The sequence below is a fragment of the Pleurodeles waltl genome, chromosome 6 (genome assembly GCF_031143425.1).
Source record: "Pleurodeles waltl isolate 20211129_DDA chromosome 6, aPleWal1.hap1.20221129, whole genome shotgun sequence".
In the NCBI taxonomy this organism is placed as follows: domain Eukaryota; kingdom Metazoa; phylum Chordata; class Amphibia; order Caudata; family Salamandridae; genus Pleurodeles; species Pleurodeles waltl.
Window position 1 is genome coordinate 8,383,738 of NC_090445.1, and position 17,874 is coordinate 8,401,611.

Here is a 17,874-nt window from a genome sequence, read left to right on the forward strand (position 1 = left end):
TACTTACAACTCCGACATGCACTCGCAGGGTACCAGGCAGAACTCTGCACAGTCTACACAGTTTAGCCCATTGGAAGCAAAACTGCTGATGGGCCACCTGGGCTGTGGTGGAATCTCCTAGATTTACAACTCTCTGGTATGCATTGCCCCTGACATGCTAGAGATTCTTAGACATAAATGGGAACGGTGGGTGGGTACCATAGAGGTCACTGAATGGCAAGAAGCGTGCATGCCTGCATCTGGTCCAGCTGCACCCTTTACATATGACTTAACCTACAACTCAAGAGTTAACTCCCCGAACCCAGATGCTCCCAACATCTGCTCCTGGAGGCAGACTTCTTCCACATGTTATGGCAGTGTCCAAGCGTGCCGAATCACTGGAAGCTAGTAGCCAAAACACTCACCAGAGTGCTGGAAAGGTCTCTTGAGTTGCCAACTAAAATACCTTTCTGGGTCTCCTGGAAGATGTGGGGGATCCTCAAGGGGACCACATGATTGTGGGCATGGCAACAATTGTAGCTAAAAGGACACTGTATGCAAGTGGAAATCACAAAACCCGCAAACATTCTCTGAATGGAAACTTGACATGGACAGGTGTGCACAACAGGAAGAACCCATATATACTACCAGAAGCCGCCCCAGAAATATCAGCAGATGTGGGGCAAACAGTAAGGATACTGTGGACTTGCAAACACCTGGAGATACAATCTCAAACCTCAGAGGCGGAATGCAGAGGAGACGTAATGTGACTTCATTATGTTAATGTGTTTGGTCACTGTAAAATCAGTAAAATATGATGATTACTAAAAAAGCTTGGCCTTCTTGAAGGTGAAGATGTACACTTGAGAAGTTGTATTTTGAGGAGGTACTCCTGGATTTCCACATGTGGGCAGCACTATTCAGTGCTTATGATTTCAAAGAAGATTCCACTGAAGGGGAACCACAATATGCACACCAAAAACATCTGCCACAGCCACCAACAATTTGTTGGTTGTTAATTTTGCTGAATTTAAGCAGGTGGGCCATTTTAGTTTCATCACCTAACTCTGCGTTTTGTTTTTTAGTAAATTTGTGTGTCTCACCACGAAAAATGGTTCAGAATACATGTTGACTTGGTGAAAGCAAATGGTATAGGAGCCGCCTCCACCTCTTTCTCTTTTTATGTAAATGATGTGCCTTTTAATAGGGACAAGTGGTATGTATCAAAGCGAAGCCTGCTTTGATTACAGACTGTGTTACTGCAGAAATTGTGCCTTGAAGAAGCATCAGGTCTGGAGCCATCCTGCATCAGGATAAACTCACAAACACTTGGGTGGATTTCTAGAGCCAGCAGTGAGAGTAAACATCACCAAACATGTACTTTGAGACTGAGAGCCTGATTTAGATGTCGGCAGACAAGTTACTCTGTCACAAGTGAACAATAGCCAGCCCGCTGAAATTTAAATCCCATAAGGTATAAAGGGATTTATATTTCGGTGGACAGGATATCCTTTGTGAAAGAGTAACTCATCCGACGACATCTAAATCAGGCCCTGAGTTTTCCTTAAGGGACTGAAACTCCTCATCTTGCGTTTTACAACAGTATCCACCTTCCACGCTCCCTAATTCTGATACCCAAAACTAAACCATAGAGCAAATTAGAAGACACACTGGACTCGGGCTCACAGGAGTACTCCCATTTCCATGCCTGGTAAAGAGGAATAGGGGCATCGATTTCATTACATCTTTACTTTGTTGTGAAACTGGAATTTGTTACAAAAAAAGCTGTGGTGAACAGAAGAGACATACATGAACTACTGATGTCTGAAGGTGAGTAAACACACATTCACCCAAATAAACGAATGAATAAAATACAAATAAAGTAAGAATAACACATGCTATTTGAAGTAAAAAGGGTTCCAGCCCTTTAGGATGCTTTTTCAGACCTACTTTTAAAAGTGTAAAATGAGCAAACAAAAGAACAAAAATGTGAATGTCCACGGTCTTGCTATAAAAGGTAAAGTAACTCCTCAAAATATTGATATGTTCCAGATAAGAGTGTTTGCCCTACCTGCGATGCGAAGAAAGGAGCTCAGAGCAGTGATGACCTAGAAGAACATGATAAAGCAGAGCGTGGGAGGGAACAAGCCCACCACTCTGAGCTGGTGGTCTGTAGTACTATCCAAGCACATAAGATCCTATGTATATAAATGAAGATGTCTTTGGAGGTACACGGACAACAGATACAGTCATGGATTAGGCAGTGTATTGTGTTCCATCAAGTACTATTGTTTTAATGGGAATGCATCATTCAGAGGTTAGCTGGAACGCTTGTTTCTTCTTCGCATTTGTTAGCATAGAGCCCCTTTATCAAGGCCCTGCCCAGGGGGCGATGCTTTTACTGGCATATATTGGACTTCTGGTATACACGCTGCTGCTATCGACAAATGTACTACTCTTAGGTGAATGTGCTGGTCCCGCCCATGCCGCCCCTTTCTGATCGGCTATAGTCTTCTGGCTGCTTTTGCCCCAGTTTACTCATGCTAAGGGGAACAGCAAACAGTTTCTATTCGGGTTTGGGCTAGGAGTGGAGGCAGGCAGGCTCCATGCAGACTGCAGTTACCTTCTTAGTGCACTGTCTAACTGTATTGATTAACTCCGAAATGACCATATCCACACATTTCAGACATGGCTCCTTAATCTTCTTCACCTGCTTTTTCACGATTGTCTCAAACGCCATGTCCGGGGTGAAGAGACCAGTCCTGGACACGAGAGGTGAAGCAGGGCCAGGAGAGGAAGGGACGAGGAAAAGGACACATGGTTATAAACTCACCTCACACCACAACCTGTTTATCACGGAATGAACACATGTGGGCCAAGGAATACACCATTTTAAAGCCTATAAGGAGTGTATGTGGAGAGGGGACAAAAATGAGTTACTTACCTGTAACTTCAGTTCTCCAGAATTTGTATCTTTCATAGATTCACATGCTTGAATAAGATTAGCAAGTAGTAAGTGGAATATTTGTCTAAGGTGTTTTGGCAGGTGGTGGGTAGTAATATGAAATTATATATAGTTTTTTTTTTTTAAGTGACTTCCATATAGTAATATTTTATTTTATATATATATATATATATATATATATATATATATATATATATATATGTATATATATATATATACATATACACACATATATACATATATATATATATATATGTACATAAAATAACAATTACAATCACAATAATAGTAAAAATCGACCAATGAAATACCTATTTCAATAAATAGATCTAGAAGCATAAACAAAGGAGGCTCACCTTATTGAAAGAGATGGCAGAGCACTGCTTGACCGACTGCAGCAACAGTGCATTGAGACTATTCTAGGCAATAGTGCTGCCTAAATGAATGCACACTTCTCCACGTTGCCACACAATGTATCTTGTCCAATGCACACCAGCAAAGAGGGCTGTAGATGTAGACCCTGCCCTGGCTGAGTGCGCTCTGAACTTGCTCAACTAGCTTTACAGTGAAAACTGTATTGCGGCTGAAATCCATCTGGCTATTGTTGCTTTAGTCACTGGAGTCCCCATACACATTTGACTATAGAACATTAATAGTTGAGTAGTCTTCCGAGAGTTTTTGTACGATGCAAGTAAAACTTGAGGCATCTTTTCAGATCCAAGGTATGCACAGATGTTTCTGCCGGTGAGCTTGGATTCGGAAAGAAAGTTCTTAGAATTATAGGTTCGCTAAGATGGAAATCACAAGGCATTTTAGGAATTAACCTCTGGTTCTTTTGAAGAATGACTGGGTCATCTGTGAAACGCAAGAAAGGTTGCTGTGTGGTAAAGGCTTGAATTTCTGGTGCTTGTAAAAGCTAGGAGTGAGACCTTCCACGTGAGGAACTTGAGGTCAGCCTTGTGAATATGGCTCATACGTTGGCTTCATTAGTTATGCTAAAACTATGTTTAGATGCCATTCAGGTGGTGGAACCCTCAAAGGAGGAAAAGCTCTAAAGAGGCCTTTAAGAAACTGCTTAGTGAATCTGCTGGAGCATAAGGAGGCAGAACCCTGTGAACGGACATATCTGGAGATTGCAGCCAGATGGATTCCTATAGAAGAATGAGCCAAACCTGACTGAGCCAGAGAGAGCAGGTGAGGCAGGAGCTGTTCCGGTGATATTTGAAGAGGATGTAACCCAGACCTCTGCACCACATGCAGAATCTTTTCCACTTTAATCTGTATGTTTTCAAGTTGAGTCTGCTCGTGCCTTAGATAAAATCTCTCAACATTCCTGAGAGATGTTCAGGTCTTTGAATTCGTTGAATTCAGGAGCCGTGCACAAAAGTGGAGAGATGCTAGATCTGGATGATGCACTTGGCCATCGTTCAACGATTACAGGTGTGGTTGACTTCGGATAGCAGGAAAAGCTCCGTGAACCAGTGTAGCCCTGGGCCACCTGGGAGCTATCAGTATGATTCAACACCTCTCCGATTAGATTTTTCTGAGAACCTTCAGGAACACAGGAATTGGGGGAAAAGCATAAGCAAAGATTGCGTTCCATCTTATCAAAAATGCATTTCCCTATGATCCTGGATGGGGTTCCTAGCTTGCGAAGCAGTGGCATTTGTTCTGTTGTGTCGCAAACCGGTCCAGTGTAGGCCTGCCTCACAGAGAGAATATGTGATCCAGAGTGGCTTGATCCAGTTCCCATTCGTGGCAGGTTGACGTCATTCTGCTGAGGCTGTCTGCTGAAGTGTTTTTGACTCCGGGAACGTGCTCTGCTCTGAGAGTGATGCCATGCTTCATTGTACAATTCCAAATCCTCCACTCTTCTGACGATAGGGGTAACAATCTGGTACCTCCCTGCTTGTTTATGTAAAACATGCTTGTTGTGTCACCTGTACGCAAGAGGACTTAAGTATTTTTTATTCTCAGCAAAAAGGCTTGAAGATGGAGGTAAATCGCCCGAAGTTCTAGGTGGAAGATATGAAGAGTTTTTTGAGCTGCAGTCCAGTCGTGGGACTTGTAATTCTCTTAAGTGCCCTCCCCATCCCTCAAGAGATGCATCCGTGGTGATAACGTAGTCGGGGGCTGAGGAAGAAATGAGAGGCCTTTGTCTAGGTTGTGCACAACTGTCCACCAAGCAAAAGCTGATATCATTGGAGGTGTAACCTTGATTAGATCCTAGAAAGAGCAGTTACCGGCAAGCCCTGTTTGTCGAGCTCTTCCTGCAAAGGTCTCATCTTCAGCCGAGTGAATGGTAGGAGATCTATAGAAGATGACAACATTCCCAAAAGTGATTCGTACATGCGTACTTAAATGCACTTTCTTGTTTGAATTTTTACTGCCCGGTGTTGTAATCTCTGTTGCATGTCTTGCGACAGGTATGCTTTGTCTTGCTGGGTATGTAGAATTGCTCTCAGAAATAGTATTTTCGTTGTTGGTACAGTGAAGGATTTGAGATGGTTGACCGTTAAGCCCAGGTCGTTGAAGAGTTTCAGGCACGCTAAGGTGGATTCCGTTGCCTGAGCGACTGATGGTGCTTTGATCAACCAATCATCGAGCTATGGGAATATCTGATGCCCTGAACTTATCAGCACAGCAGCCACCAGGGCTAGGTACTTCGTGAAAACATGTGGTGCCGACTTGAGAACAAAAGGGAGGAACTTTGAATTGGTAGTGCAGGGCTTGAAATATCTACTCGACTACTCGCTATGGCGAGTCATATTTGATCAAGTCGCATTCTTTTTTAGGACTTACTTTTCCTAACACACAACATTTAAATGACCAAGTCAACTGTACAAACATTTCAATATATATTTCAGTAGTTGTGAAAGCCCACTTTTTTTTATTTCTGTGTGATGAAGAAATATTTTAATAGGATGAAAACAAATCAGATTGTTAATACACTATATAGTGTTATCAGTAAAGCTGCAAGTTAGTGGAGAGGTATTTGGATATTTCTTGGAAATTTACTGTGTGTAGATGACAATATGCTACCACATCATGGTTAATTAATATATTTATTAAACATGAGCATTTAAACAAACTGAGAAACACCCCTGCCATGATGGCAATGCTCTTAGTAAACTAAAAGCAAGTCCTGGGCAATGTGTCCCCTGTATGTCAGCTAGATTCTTGTGATACATGCAGGAACCTTTAGTCTACTTTATCAAACAAAAGTTTTTTTGTGCTGCAGAAATGCTGAGCTTACATATTTGAAGGTGCAATCATATGTGAGAATAAAGAAAAAGGCGACTCAGTAAACTATTTGCCTAGAATCAGACAATTTGAGACCCACTAATGGGTCAAGTACATTACAGTTAGGTGGAATAGATTAAGTTACTCGACCTGCAGGTCTAGAAACATTTTTATGATTTTTCGAGGCTCACATGTGAATCTATGAAAGATACCAATACTGGAGAACTACAGTTACAGGTAAGTATCTAATTTTCTTCTCCAGTACTGGATTTTTCATAGATTCACATGCTTGAATTAAAGTAGCGAGTAGTAACATTGGCTAACTAGGTACTTAGCTGTATTCTCATAACCAGAACAAGCATAATAATAATAATAATAATAATAATAATAATAATAATAGTAACACTCCTTCTAGTTACTATTTAATAGTAATGTAGCAATGTTCCCCCGAAGATAACAATCAGGCACAATAAACATAAATCTACGCATTACGACAAGTATCAAGCTAGCTACAATACCAACAACTACAGTAATCATTAAAAGTAGGAAAGTTAACCTTGACCAAATTAAGGAAACGTAGTTCATATACCGTGTTTGTGGAGGTGGGATGACCAGAGAGGCTCACCCTAACAAAATAAATGCCTCAGCACTGCTTGCACCACCGCTGTGTCCATGGTATTCGTCTCTTCGAGACAGTAGTGCTTCGTGAAAGTATGTTGGCTGGACCACGTGGCCGCTCCACAAATATGATGCAGGGGCACTCCCGCGAAGAGTGCAGCCGACGTGGCAACCGCCCTTGTAGAATGAGCTCTCGCCTTGCTGTGGAGCGATTTACCAGCCTGCATATGACAGAATTGGATCGCTAGGCCAATCCACCTGGCCACAGTCTGTTTGGATACTGGAAGGCCCTTCCCTCGCGCCTCTAAAGGCCACAAATAACTGGTCTGATTTGTGTATGTTCAGTGTTTTATGCAGGTAAAATTTCAAACACCTTTTAATATCCAACGAATGCAACGCCCTTTCTGCCACTGTCCGCGGATTAGGAAGAAAGGTTTTCAAGATGACCAGCTCATTCAAATGGAAACTTCAGGGCACTTTCAGAATATACTTAGGATTCGTCCTAAGATTTACGCCAGTAGTGGTATATTGAAGAAAAGGCTCTTTGATGGTGAAGGCCTGTATGTCACTTACTCTCTTAGCCGTAGTAAGAGCCAGTAATAATGCAGTTTTCCATGAGATGAACTTCAGTTCCGCTCTGTGGATTGGCTCAAAATGGGGTTTCATGAGCTGCCCCAGGACCACATTTAGGGACCGTAACGGCGGAGGCTTCCGCACCGGTGGAAAAGCTCGAAACTGACCCCTAAGGAATTGCTTCACAATCCTGGTGGAATATAACGAGACAGTATCCTGAGACCTGTGGTACCTCAAAATTGCCACCACCTGCGGATAGAGGAATGAGAGTCCAGACTTTGCTAAGTGCAACAGATACGGCAGTACCTGTTCCGAAAGAGAAGAGATTGGGTGGATTCCTTCCGCTGCACACCACACAAAAAAATGCTTCCATTTCAACCTGTAGGTCTTATTGGTAGTGTCCGCCCTAGCCTTGGCTAGAATCTCCCTACACTCCTAAGAGATGTTCAAAGTGGCGTACTCATTGAATTCAGGAGCCAGGCCGATAATTGGAGAGATGATGGATCCGGATGTCTGACCTGGCCCTGGTGCACTGTCAAAAGGGTTGGCTTCCGTCTGAGTAGCACATGTGGCTGGTCCGAGAACATGAGGAGTTCCGTGAACCACACCTGTCTGGGCCACCTGGGTGCTATTAATAGAAGGCGACAACCCTCTGTCTTCATCTTGCTGATGACTCTTGGTATTAGTGGGATCGGAGTAAAAGCGTAGGTATAGACCCTGGACCATCTCATCGAAAACGCGTTCCCCCACGACCCTCTCTGGGGGAGCCAACTTGCATAATAAGGGCATTTCTTTTTCTCGAATGTGGCAAACAGATCGAGATTTGGTCTACCCCATAATCGGAAGAGTTGGTCGAGAACCTCCTGGTCTAGTTCCCACTTGTGGTACAGGATAATTGTCCTATTCAGGGTATCTGCCAGAACGCTGGTCTGTCCTGGTACGTGCTCTGTCCTTAGAGAAATGTTGTGTGCTATGGCCCATTTCCAGATGTTCTGAGCTGCAGAGACCTTGTGCCACCCTGCTTGTTTAGATAAAACATGTTCATAGTATTGTCCATCCTGATTAAGACATTCAAGTTTTGAAGTCTTGGTAAAAAGGCTTTTAGAGCCAAATCTATTGCTTTGAGCTCCAGCTGATTTATGTGGAGTTGACTGTCCTTTGGAGTCCGGGATCCACTGATCTGTAGATCCTGAAGGTGGGCACCCCAACTTTCGAGGGAAGCATCCGTTGTCAATATATAGCGGGGCACCTGATGAAGAAACGTGAGACCGCTGGACAAATTGGCCGGGGTCGCCTACCAAGCCATGGGGTTCCGCATTGCCGATGTGATGAGAATTTTGTCCTCGAAAGAGCCCTGTACCTGAATCCACCGAGCGTCCAATTGCTCCTGTAGGGGTCACATATGTAGTCTGCAATCTGGGACCAGCAGAATGCATGAGGAGATCATTCCCAGTAATGACTTGTAGGTGCGAACTGAAACACACTTTTTTGCCGAGATCTTGCAGGCTGAGGTGTTCAGCTTCTGTTTTTTTTTCCCTGAGACAAGTACACCTTGCTGAGGACAGTGTCTAGTACTGCTCCTAAGAAATTCAATTTCTGTGTGCTGCGAAGATGTGACTTCTGGTAATTATTGGTAAGTCCTAGGTCTTCGAACAACTGGAGGCAGGCGGTGGTGTGGCGTACCACCTGAGCACTTGAAGGTGCTTTGATGAGCCAGTCGTCGAGACAGGGAAACACCTGCATGCCCGACTGGCGGAGGTGCGCTGCCAGTGAAGCCAGCATCTTTGTAAAAATCCAGGGGGCTGATTTCAAACCGAAGGGAAGGACCCGAAACTGTAGATGCATATCAGCCACCTTGAACCTGAGGAATTTGCAATGGTTGCGGTGTAATGGAATATGAAAATATGCATCCTGGAGGTCTAGGGATGCCCTGTGATCTCCGGTATTTAAGAGGAGCAAGATGTCTTGCAGTGTTACCATCCTGAACAACTGCTTCTTCAGGAACTTGTTTAATGATCTTAAGTCCAGAATGGGGCGGCAGTCTCCTGAAGGTTTCTTTACCAGAAAGAAGCGTGAATAGAATCCCTTGTTCCTGTGAGGAGCAGGGACCAGTTCTATTGCACCTTTGCGCAGCATCACCTGCACTTCCCAGAGGAGTTGGTTTAATCGTGGAGGTGGTGGGCCTGACGGAGGGATGTCAGGTGGTCTCTGCATGAACTCCAGAGTATGCTCTCTGGCCACTATATCCAGCACCCACCTGTCTGATGTTATGGCTACCCATCGAAGGAAGTGAGAAGTGATGCAACCCCGAATTTTCAAGTCTCTGGTAGCGTAGGAAGCTGGTATGGCCAGTTGGTCATTGTTTTCTGCCGGTATCTCTTCCCCGGGCCGCCGATCTTCCCTTCGCTGGGTACCTATAAGCAGCGGGGAGGCGGTAATCAATAATGCTGCTGTTGCTGGCTGTATTGCTGCTGGGGCCCTGCCGAAGAGGACTGGTACTGGGGTCTGTACTGTTAGAAGCCACCTCGAAAGGAAAAACTTACTCTACCCCTTGCCCCATGAAAAGGCTGCTTCCTGCACTGCAACGTACCAAGCGATTTAGCTGTATCCGTATCAGTCTTGATGCTCTGCAGCATGTCATCCACATGCTTCCCAAACAGACTTTCCCCATCAAATGCCATGTCCAGAATTCGGCTCTGAACCTCCGGACGGAAGGAAGTAGACTTCAGCCACCCCTGCCTACGCAAGATCGCTGCCCCTGCGAGTTGTCGGAATCCTGTCAAGGAAATGTCTATTGCACAGTCAATGATTTCAGCCACAGTCCGTTCACCCTCCTGCAGCACCTTCTTTGCTTCCACCTAGGCATCCTCAGGCAAGAGGTCTAAGTAAGCAGACATGTCCACCCACATCTGGCGATCATACCTTCCTAAAATGGCCAAGGAGTTAGCCGCCTTCACCGTGATCGCCACCACCGAGGAAAATCTCTTCCCAATATTGTCCAACCTCCGTCCGTCCTTGTCTGGAGGAGATGCAATAGGTGCGGAAGAGTTCTTAGAACGATGCTGCGCCGCTTGAGATCCTACCAAATCCGATTTCGGTTGCAACACTAAGCAGACCGGAATGTTATCAGAGGCTTTGTATTTCTTTTCCAGCCTCGGCATTTGGGAAGGCATTGTTGCCGGATTTTTCATTACCTTTAACCCCTCCTGCCATAGGAAATCCACTATCGGGATAGCTCTTATGGATCTCTTTTACGGTTATTTGAAGTCCTATAAGAAACAATAATTTCCTGAGAAATATTAGGCAAGTTGAATCTCTTGGCCACTCTCTCCATCAAATTATGAAAGCCCCCTATGTCCTCAGGGGGTAAATCAACCGGCCCTGCTGGCAGTGGTGACGGTGTGGGGATGAGGTAGTCATCCCATTCACTAGGAGCTGCCTCCATTAGCTCACCCTCTTCCCTCTCTTCATCTGTCGAGAGATAGTCATCCTGTGGTTGGTGAACCAATGGGATGCTTCTGTGTGGCGTTCCCGGGAGACTGGTCATAGGGGTTTGCAGAGGTGTCCGCTGGCTGTAAGACCTGGATGGAGTTACGGGCGTCGACGGTGGAAACCTTCGATAGTAGCACTTTAACATACCCTGGAGATCTACGACCAATGACCTAGGCATGGGAAAGGAAGTTTCTTGTTCCACTGCTGGGTATGAAGAATCCCGTTGGAATGTAGTTGAGGAATAGTTGGGCTGTTCCTGCCCTTCATCCTCCTCATCCAAGTCCTGGCATTATACATGCAGCTGAGATGGACTACTGGCTACGCCAAACGTTCCGTCATCTTGAGAATAAATGTCCTCGTCATCATCTAGGAGATGCTGTGGGGTGTATGGCAACACCTTGCTCGGAGAAGTATGCCTCAGAAGAATCAGCGATGTTTTTTCCCCCAATGGTGATAAAAAAAAGAGGGAGGAATCTTGCAGAATCCTGATGCACCCCCAAATCTCCAGCAGATGGCATCATTGCCGACGATTGCGCTGACGAAATCTCCAGCATTGCTGAAGGTTCAGTTTTCGTCGTCGACTGTCCCCTCGTCGACGGTTCTCTAGCTATAAAAGAGCCTACGTGGGCCATTAGGGCCTAGTGTGTAAAGCTTAAGGCTATGTTTATTTGAGGTTACTGTGAGGCTCCCACCTCGACAACGGGGATGATTCAAGCATGTGAATCTATGAAAGATCCAATACTGGAGAAAGGGGAGTTATGGGGGTCAGAGGGAAGTAGCCAATGGCTACTGTCCCTGAAGGTGGCTACACCCTTCTTGTATCCACTACCTTTGTGGAGGGGGACACAAACCTAACTCTATTTGGTCCCTCTCCTCCAAACTAAGATGGAGGATTCCGTAGGGCGAGGGATCCCCTCAGTTCTGGACACCTTCGGGGTAGTCCCAGCTGGGGTGGTCACCTCTCCCTTTTTTCCCACCGGACTTGCCGCCAAAAGTGGGACTTTGTCCAGGGGGGCGGGCAACTCCACTGGAGTGCCCTGGGGCACTGTAACACAAGGCTTGAGCCTTTGAGGCTCACCGCCAGGGGTTACAGTTCCTGCAGGGGGAGGTGTGAAGCACCTCCACCCAAGACAGGCTTTGCTTCTGGCCACAGAGAGCACAAACGCTCTCACCCTATGTGGTCAGAAACCTGTCTGAAAGTGGCAGGCTGGCAGAGACTGGTCAGTCCTGCACTAGCAGTTTGGCTAACATACGGGGCATCTCTAGGATGCCGTCAGGGTACATATTGCAATAAATCCAACACTGGCATCAGTGTGGGTTTATTGTGCTGAGAAATTTGATACCAAACTTTCCAGTATTCAGTGAAGCCATTATGCTGCTGTGGAGTTCGTAATTGTAGGAAGTTGGCTCTGTATATACTATTTCAAAGTAAAAAATAGTGTGCACAGAGTCCAGGGGTTCCCCTTAGAGGTAAGATAGTGGCAAAAGTAGATAATTCTAATGCTCTATTTTGTGGTAGTGTGGTCGAGCAGTAGGCTTATCAGAGGGTAGTGTTAAGCATTTGTTGTACACACACAGGCAATAAATGAGGAACACACACTCAAAGACTTACTCCAGGCCAATAGGTTTTTATATTGAAAAACATCTTTTCTTAGTTTATTTTAAGAACCACAGGTTCAAGGTTTACATCAAACACTTTACATGTAAGGTACTTCACTTAGATACTTTAGGAACTTTGAATGAAAACAATATCATATGCAGTCTTTGTAAAAATGGCAATAAGCTATTTTCAAAGTGGACACAGTGCAAAAATCAACAGTTCCTGGGGGAGGTAACTAAAGGTTAGATTAGGAGGTAAGTAAAACACTTACAAGTCTCAGTTCAGGGACATAGGCAGCCCACCATTGGGGGTTCAAGGCAACCCCAAAGTTACCACACCAGCAGCTCAGGGCCGGTCAGGTGCAGAGGTCAAAGAGGTGCCAAAACACATAGGTGCCTATGAAGAACAGGGGTGCAGAGTGTAGAGTCTCATGCTTCCGGCAGAAAACGTGAAGTCTTTGGAAGTTGCTCCTTTGTTGCAAAGAAGTAGCTGGTTTTGAACAGGGCCGCTGTTCACAAGACTTTCTTGGTCCTGTATTCAGGAGCAGTCCTCTGAGGCTTCAGAGGTCACTGGTTCCTGTCAGATGAGTCGCTGGAGCAGGTTTTCGAAGTTGGAGACAGGCCGGTAGGGCTGGGGCCAAAGCAGTTGTCGTCTTCCTCCTTCTCTGCAGGCTTGTAGGTCAGCAGTCTTTCTTCAGGTTGCAGGAATCTGATTTCCTGGGATCTGGGGAGCCCCTAAATACTGGATTTAGGGGTGTTTTTAGGTCTGGGAGGGCAGTAGCCAATGGCTACTGTTCTTGAGGGTGGCTACACCCTCTTTGTGCCTCCTCCCTGTGGGGAAGGGGGGCACATCCCTAATCCTATTGGGGGAATCCTCCAAACTCAAGATGGAGGATTTCTAAAGGCAGGGGTCACCTCAGCTCAGGACACCTTAGGGGCTGTCCTGACTGGTGGGTGACTCCTCCTTGTTTTTCTCATTATCTCCTCATCTCCTCCAGCCTTGCAGCCAAAAGTGGGGGCAGTGGCCAGTGGGGCGGGCATCTCCACTAGCTGGGATGCCCTGGGTTGCTGTTACAAAAGGGGTGAGCCTTTGAGGCTCACCGCCAGGTGTTACAGTTCCTGCAGGGGGAGGTGAGAAGCACCTACACCCAGCACAGGCTTTGTTCCTGGCCAGAGAGTAACAAATGCACTCTCCCCATGTGGCCAGCAACATGTCTGGTGTGTGGCAGGCTGGCAGAAACTGGTCAGCCTACACTAGAAGTCGGGTAGGTATTCAGGGGGCATCTCTAAGATGCCCTCTGGGTGTATGTTACAATACATTGCACACTGGCATCAGTGTGCATTTATGGTGCTGAGAAGTTTGATACCAAATTTCCCAGTTTTCAGTGTAGCCATTATGGAACTGTGGAGTTCATGTTTGACAAACTCCCAGACCATATACTCTTATGGCTACCCACACCTGGGGTATAGCGCACCCTGCCTTAGGGCTGCAAGGCCTGCTAGAGGGGTGACTTACCTATGCCACAGGCAGTGTGAGGTTGGCATGGCACTCTGAGGGGAGTCGTCGACTTAGTCATTTCCTCCCCGCCAGCACACAAGCTGTGAGGCAGTGTGTATGTGCTGAGTGAAGGGTCCCTAGGGTGGCATAAGACATGCTGCAGCCCTTAGAGACCTTCCCTGGCATCAGCGCCCTTGGTACCAGGGGTACTAGTTACAAGGGACTTACCTGAGTGCCAGGGTTGTGCCAACTGTGGAGACAAAGGTACAGTTTAGGGAAAGAACACTGGTGCTGGGGCCTGGTTAGCAGGGTCCCAGCACACTTTCAAATCATAACTTAGCATCAGCAAAGGCAAAAAGTTAGGGGGTAACCAAGCCAAAGAGGCATTTCCTTACAGTAACTCCCAGACCATATACTCAATATGGCTACACTGCACTTACAATGTCTAAGAATGGACTTAGACACTGTAGGGGCATATTGCTCATGAACTTATGCCCTCACCTGTAGTACAGTGCACCCTTCCTTTAAGGCCTGCTAGAGAGGTGACTTACCTATGCCACAGGCAGTGGTTTGTGGGCATAGCACCCTGAGAGGGGTGAAATGTCGACTTTGCCTTTTTCTCCCCACCAGTGCTGCACATAAGCTGCAAAGGCAGTGTGCACGTGCTTGGTGAGGGGTCCCCTAGGGTGGCATAATACATGCTGCAGCCCTTGGGGGCCTTCCCTGGCCACAGGGCCCTTGGTACCATGGGTACATTTTACAAGGGACTTAACTGTGTGCCATGGGTGTGCCAATTGCGGAAACAAATGTAAAGATTTTGGGAAAGAACACTGGTCCTGGGGCCTGCTTAGCAGGATTCCAGCACTCTCAAAGTTTTCATCAAAATCAGGCACAAGGTTTTGGGGTGTGGGGATAACTATACCAACAAGGGCACTTTCCTACAACGTGCGGTAGAAAATCTGAGGGAATCTGCCTCTCTTGGGAGTGTTCTAGAGGGTGCTGTTGCCTGATTGGTCATAAGTCAAGTTTGGTCCTTTTTAAAAAAAGATAAGGATACGTTATTAAAGAGACTGTTCATTGCCATTAGGGTCTATGGTAATGATATATACTGTTACGTTAATGTACCGTGGGACTCCCACTTTGACAAAAGGGATGATTCAAGCATGTGAATCTATGAAAGATCCAATACTGGCGAAAGAAAGGTTTCTTACCTGTAATCCTCTTTCTGGAAAATCATACAAACTGAATACTACTACCAAATGGCAGGACCATAGAGCACTTTTATTTAAAAAAATAAATAAATAAAACAAAACAAAACAAAACAGCATACAATTCATATTTTTATTTAGACAATCTATTTTCTATAACTAAAAGTATATTTTGGGGGTTATGTTTAGGGTATACTGGTGCTATTTTGTTTACCTTTCATAAAGAAGTCAATTCAAATTTAAAAAGGTCACAAGTATAAACAGGACACAGCCCTCAGAGACTGAAAAACGAACACTGCTCCTTTAAGAAAAGGCACACCACCAGTATAATTTCCTGTCAGCTTTCTCAGTTTGTTTTTGTTTAGACATCGTATCCTAGATCGTGTGTAACAACTTAATCCATCTTTTCACTGGAGGAGAGTGGGTCGCATATGAGTTCAGTAAAGAACTGCTTGAAGGATAACTAGGAAAAGAGGGTAGAAACCTTTCCTCCTTGGGATCTTTAATGGTCATCAGCACATAAAACACCAGTGAGCCTATCCCATGATAAACAGATAAAAGGAAATGGTTACTTACTTTTAGTTAGTTCTGCATCACGTGAATCTTTATTGAAGTCATACATGCTTGAATAATTCCCCATTGCACACATGGAACACACCACCGAGCGTGTGTATGGGTGTGTGTGTTTGTAAATACACATATACACACACACACATATTATATATATATATATATATATATATATATATATATATATATATATATATATACACACATACATACATACACACACACACACACCTTTTACATCAAAGAAGTTGCACCGCACTTCTATGTTGTAAATTGTTAACTCGAGGGATCGGTCTACCCTCCAGCACATGCACCAGCTGTAGAGCGCGCCATCCTGAATGACCGCCTTGGAATTGATATATATGGAAAATGTCACTTACCCAGTGTACATCTGTTCGTGGCATGTAGTGCTGCAGATTCACATGCTATGCATAGCTCTTCCGACATCTAGTGTTGGGCTCGGAGTGTTACAAGTTGTTTTTCTTCAAAGAAGTCTTTCCGGAGTCACGGAATCGAGTGACTCCTCCTCTCGGTTTCAGTGCGCCTGGGCATGAACTCCATTGTTCGATTGTTTTCCCGCAGAGGGTAAAGGAAGGAGTGATAGAGTATAAGAATATAAAGAGATGTCCATCCAAATGTAAATGTATATACATATGTACAAATGTAAAACTTAAACGACTCCAGGCTTACGGGGAGGAGGGAGGGTGCATGTGAATCTGCAACACTATATGCCACGAACAGATGTACACTGGGTAAGTGACATTTTCTGTTCGATGGCATGAGAAGCTGCAGATACATATGCTATGCATAGACTGGAAAGCAGTTAATCCTCCCAAAAAGCGGTGGCTAGCCTGTAGGAGTTGAAGTTGTTTGAAATAATGTCCTTAAGACAGCCTGGGCTACAGTGGCTTGTTCCTGTGAGAAAACATCAACACAGCAGTGTTTTGTAAATGTATGGGGATTTCACCATGTGGCTGTTTTACATACCTCAGCCTTTGGTATGTTCCCTAAAAATGCCACTGATGCACCCTTCTTTCTTGTAGAATGTGCTTTAGGAGTGATCAGAAGATGTCTTTTCGCTTTTATGTAGCATGTATGTATGCATCTAACAATCCATTCTTGCTAAACCTTGTTTTGATATAGGATTGCCTTTATGTGGTTCTTGGAAAGCAACGAAAACTAGTTTTGTTTTTCTAAAATCTTTAGTTCTATCTATATCGTACATAAGAGCTCTTGAGATCTAGGGTATGAAGGGCTCTTTCTGCCACAGAGTCTGGCTGTCGAAAGAAGACTAGCAATTCCACTGTTTGGTTGATGTGAAAAGCAGATACTACTTGTGGTAGAAAATGTGGATTTGTTCTAAGTACAACTTTATGTTTGTTTACTTGGAAAAAAGGTTCCTCAAGAGTGAACGCTTGTATTTCACTAACTCTTCTTAAAGAAGTAATAGCTACAAGGAATGCGGCTTTCCATGTAAGAAATTGTATTTGGCAAGAGTGCATGGGTTCAAAAGGTGGTCCCATGGTAAGTACTATATTTAAATTCCACGATGGAACAGGTGGTGTTGTAGGTGGAATAATGTGTCTTAAACCTTCCATGAAATCTTTAATTATAGGAACTCTGAACACAGAAGTGTGCTGAACATTCTGTAAGTATGCAGATATAGCAGTTAGGTGTATTTTGATGGATGAAAAAGCCAAATTTGATTTTTCCAAATGAAGTAAACAGCATACAATATGTTGAATAGATGCAGTAAGTGGATCGATGTTTTTAGATCGGCAATAAAAAACAAATCTTTTCCACTTGTTTGCGTAGCATTGTCTAGTAGTAGGTTTACATGATTGTTGAATTACTTCCATACATTCTGGTGGAAGCTTTGGATAACCAAATTCTATGACTTCAGGAGCCAAATCGCTAGATTGAGTGCATTAGGGTTTGGATGCCTGATTTGACTTTTGTTCAGTATTAACAGATCTGGTCTGTTTGGGAGTTTGGAATGTGGTCCTACAGACAGATCTAGAAGTGTTGTTTACCAATGCTTGGGTGCCAATGTTGGTGCTAGGAGTATCCTGGTGAGTGACGTTTGACGTAGTTTGCTGACCAGAAAGGGAAGGAGTGGGAGAGGGGGG

At 44.8% G+C, this 17,874-nt stretch overlaps 1 protein-coding gene across 6 annotated transcripts in view; it reads right to left on the reverse strand.

Annotated features, from left to right (window-relative positions):
- Window positions 1–17,874, reverse strand: part of DNM1 (dynamin 1) — a 714,309-nt gene that overhangs the window by 390,292 nt on the left and 306,143 nt on the right. For all 6 annotated transcript variants that reach the window (XM_069236983.1, XM_069236985.1, XM_069236981.1 and 3 more), the window contains exon 10: window positions 2,603–2,741. In XM_069236983.1, coding sequence (XP_069093084.1) covers window positions 2,603–2,741 — 139 coding nt within the window. The remainder of the gene's footprint in view (window positions 1–2,602; window positions 2,742–17,874) is intronic.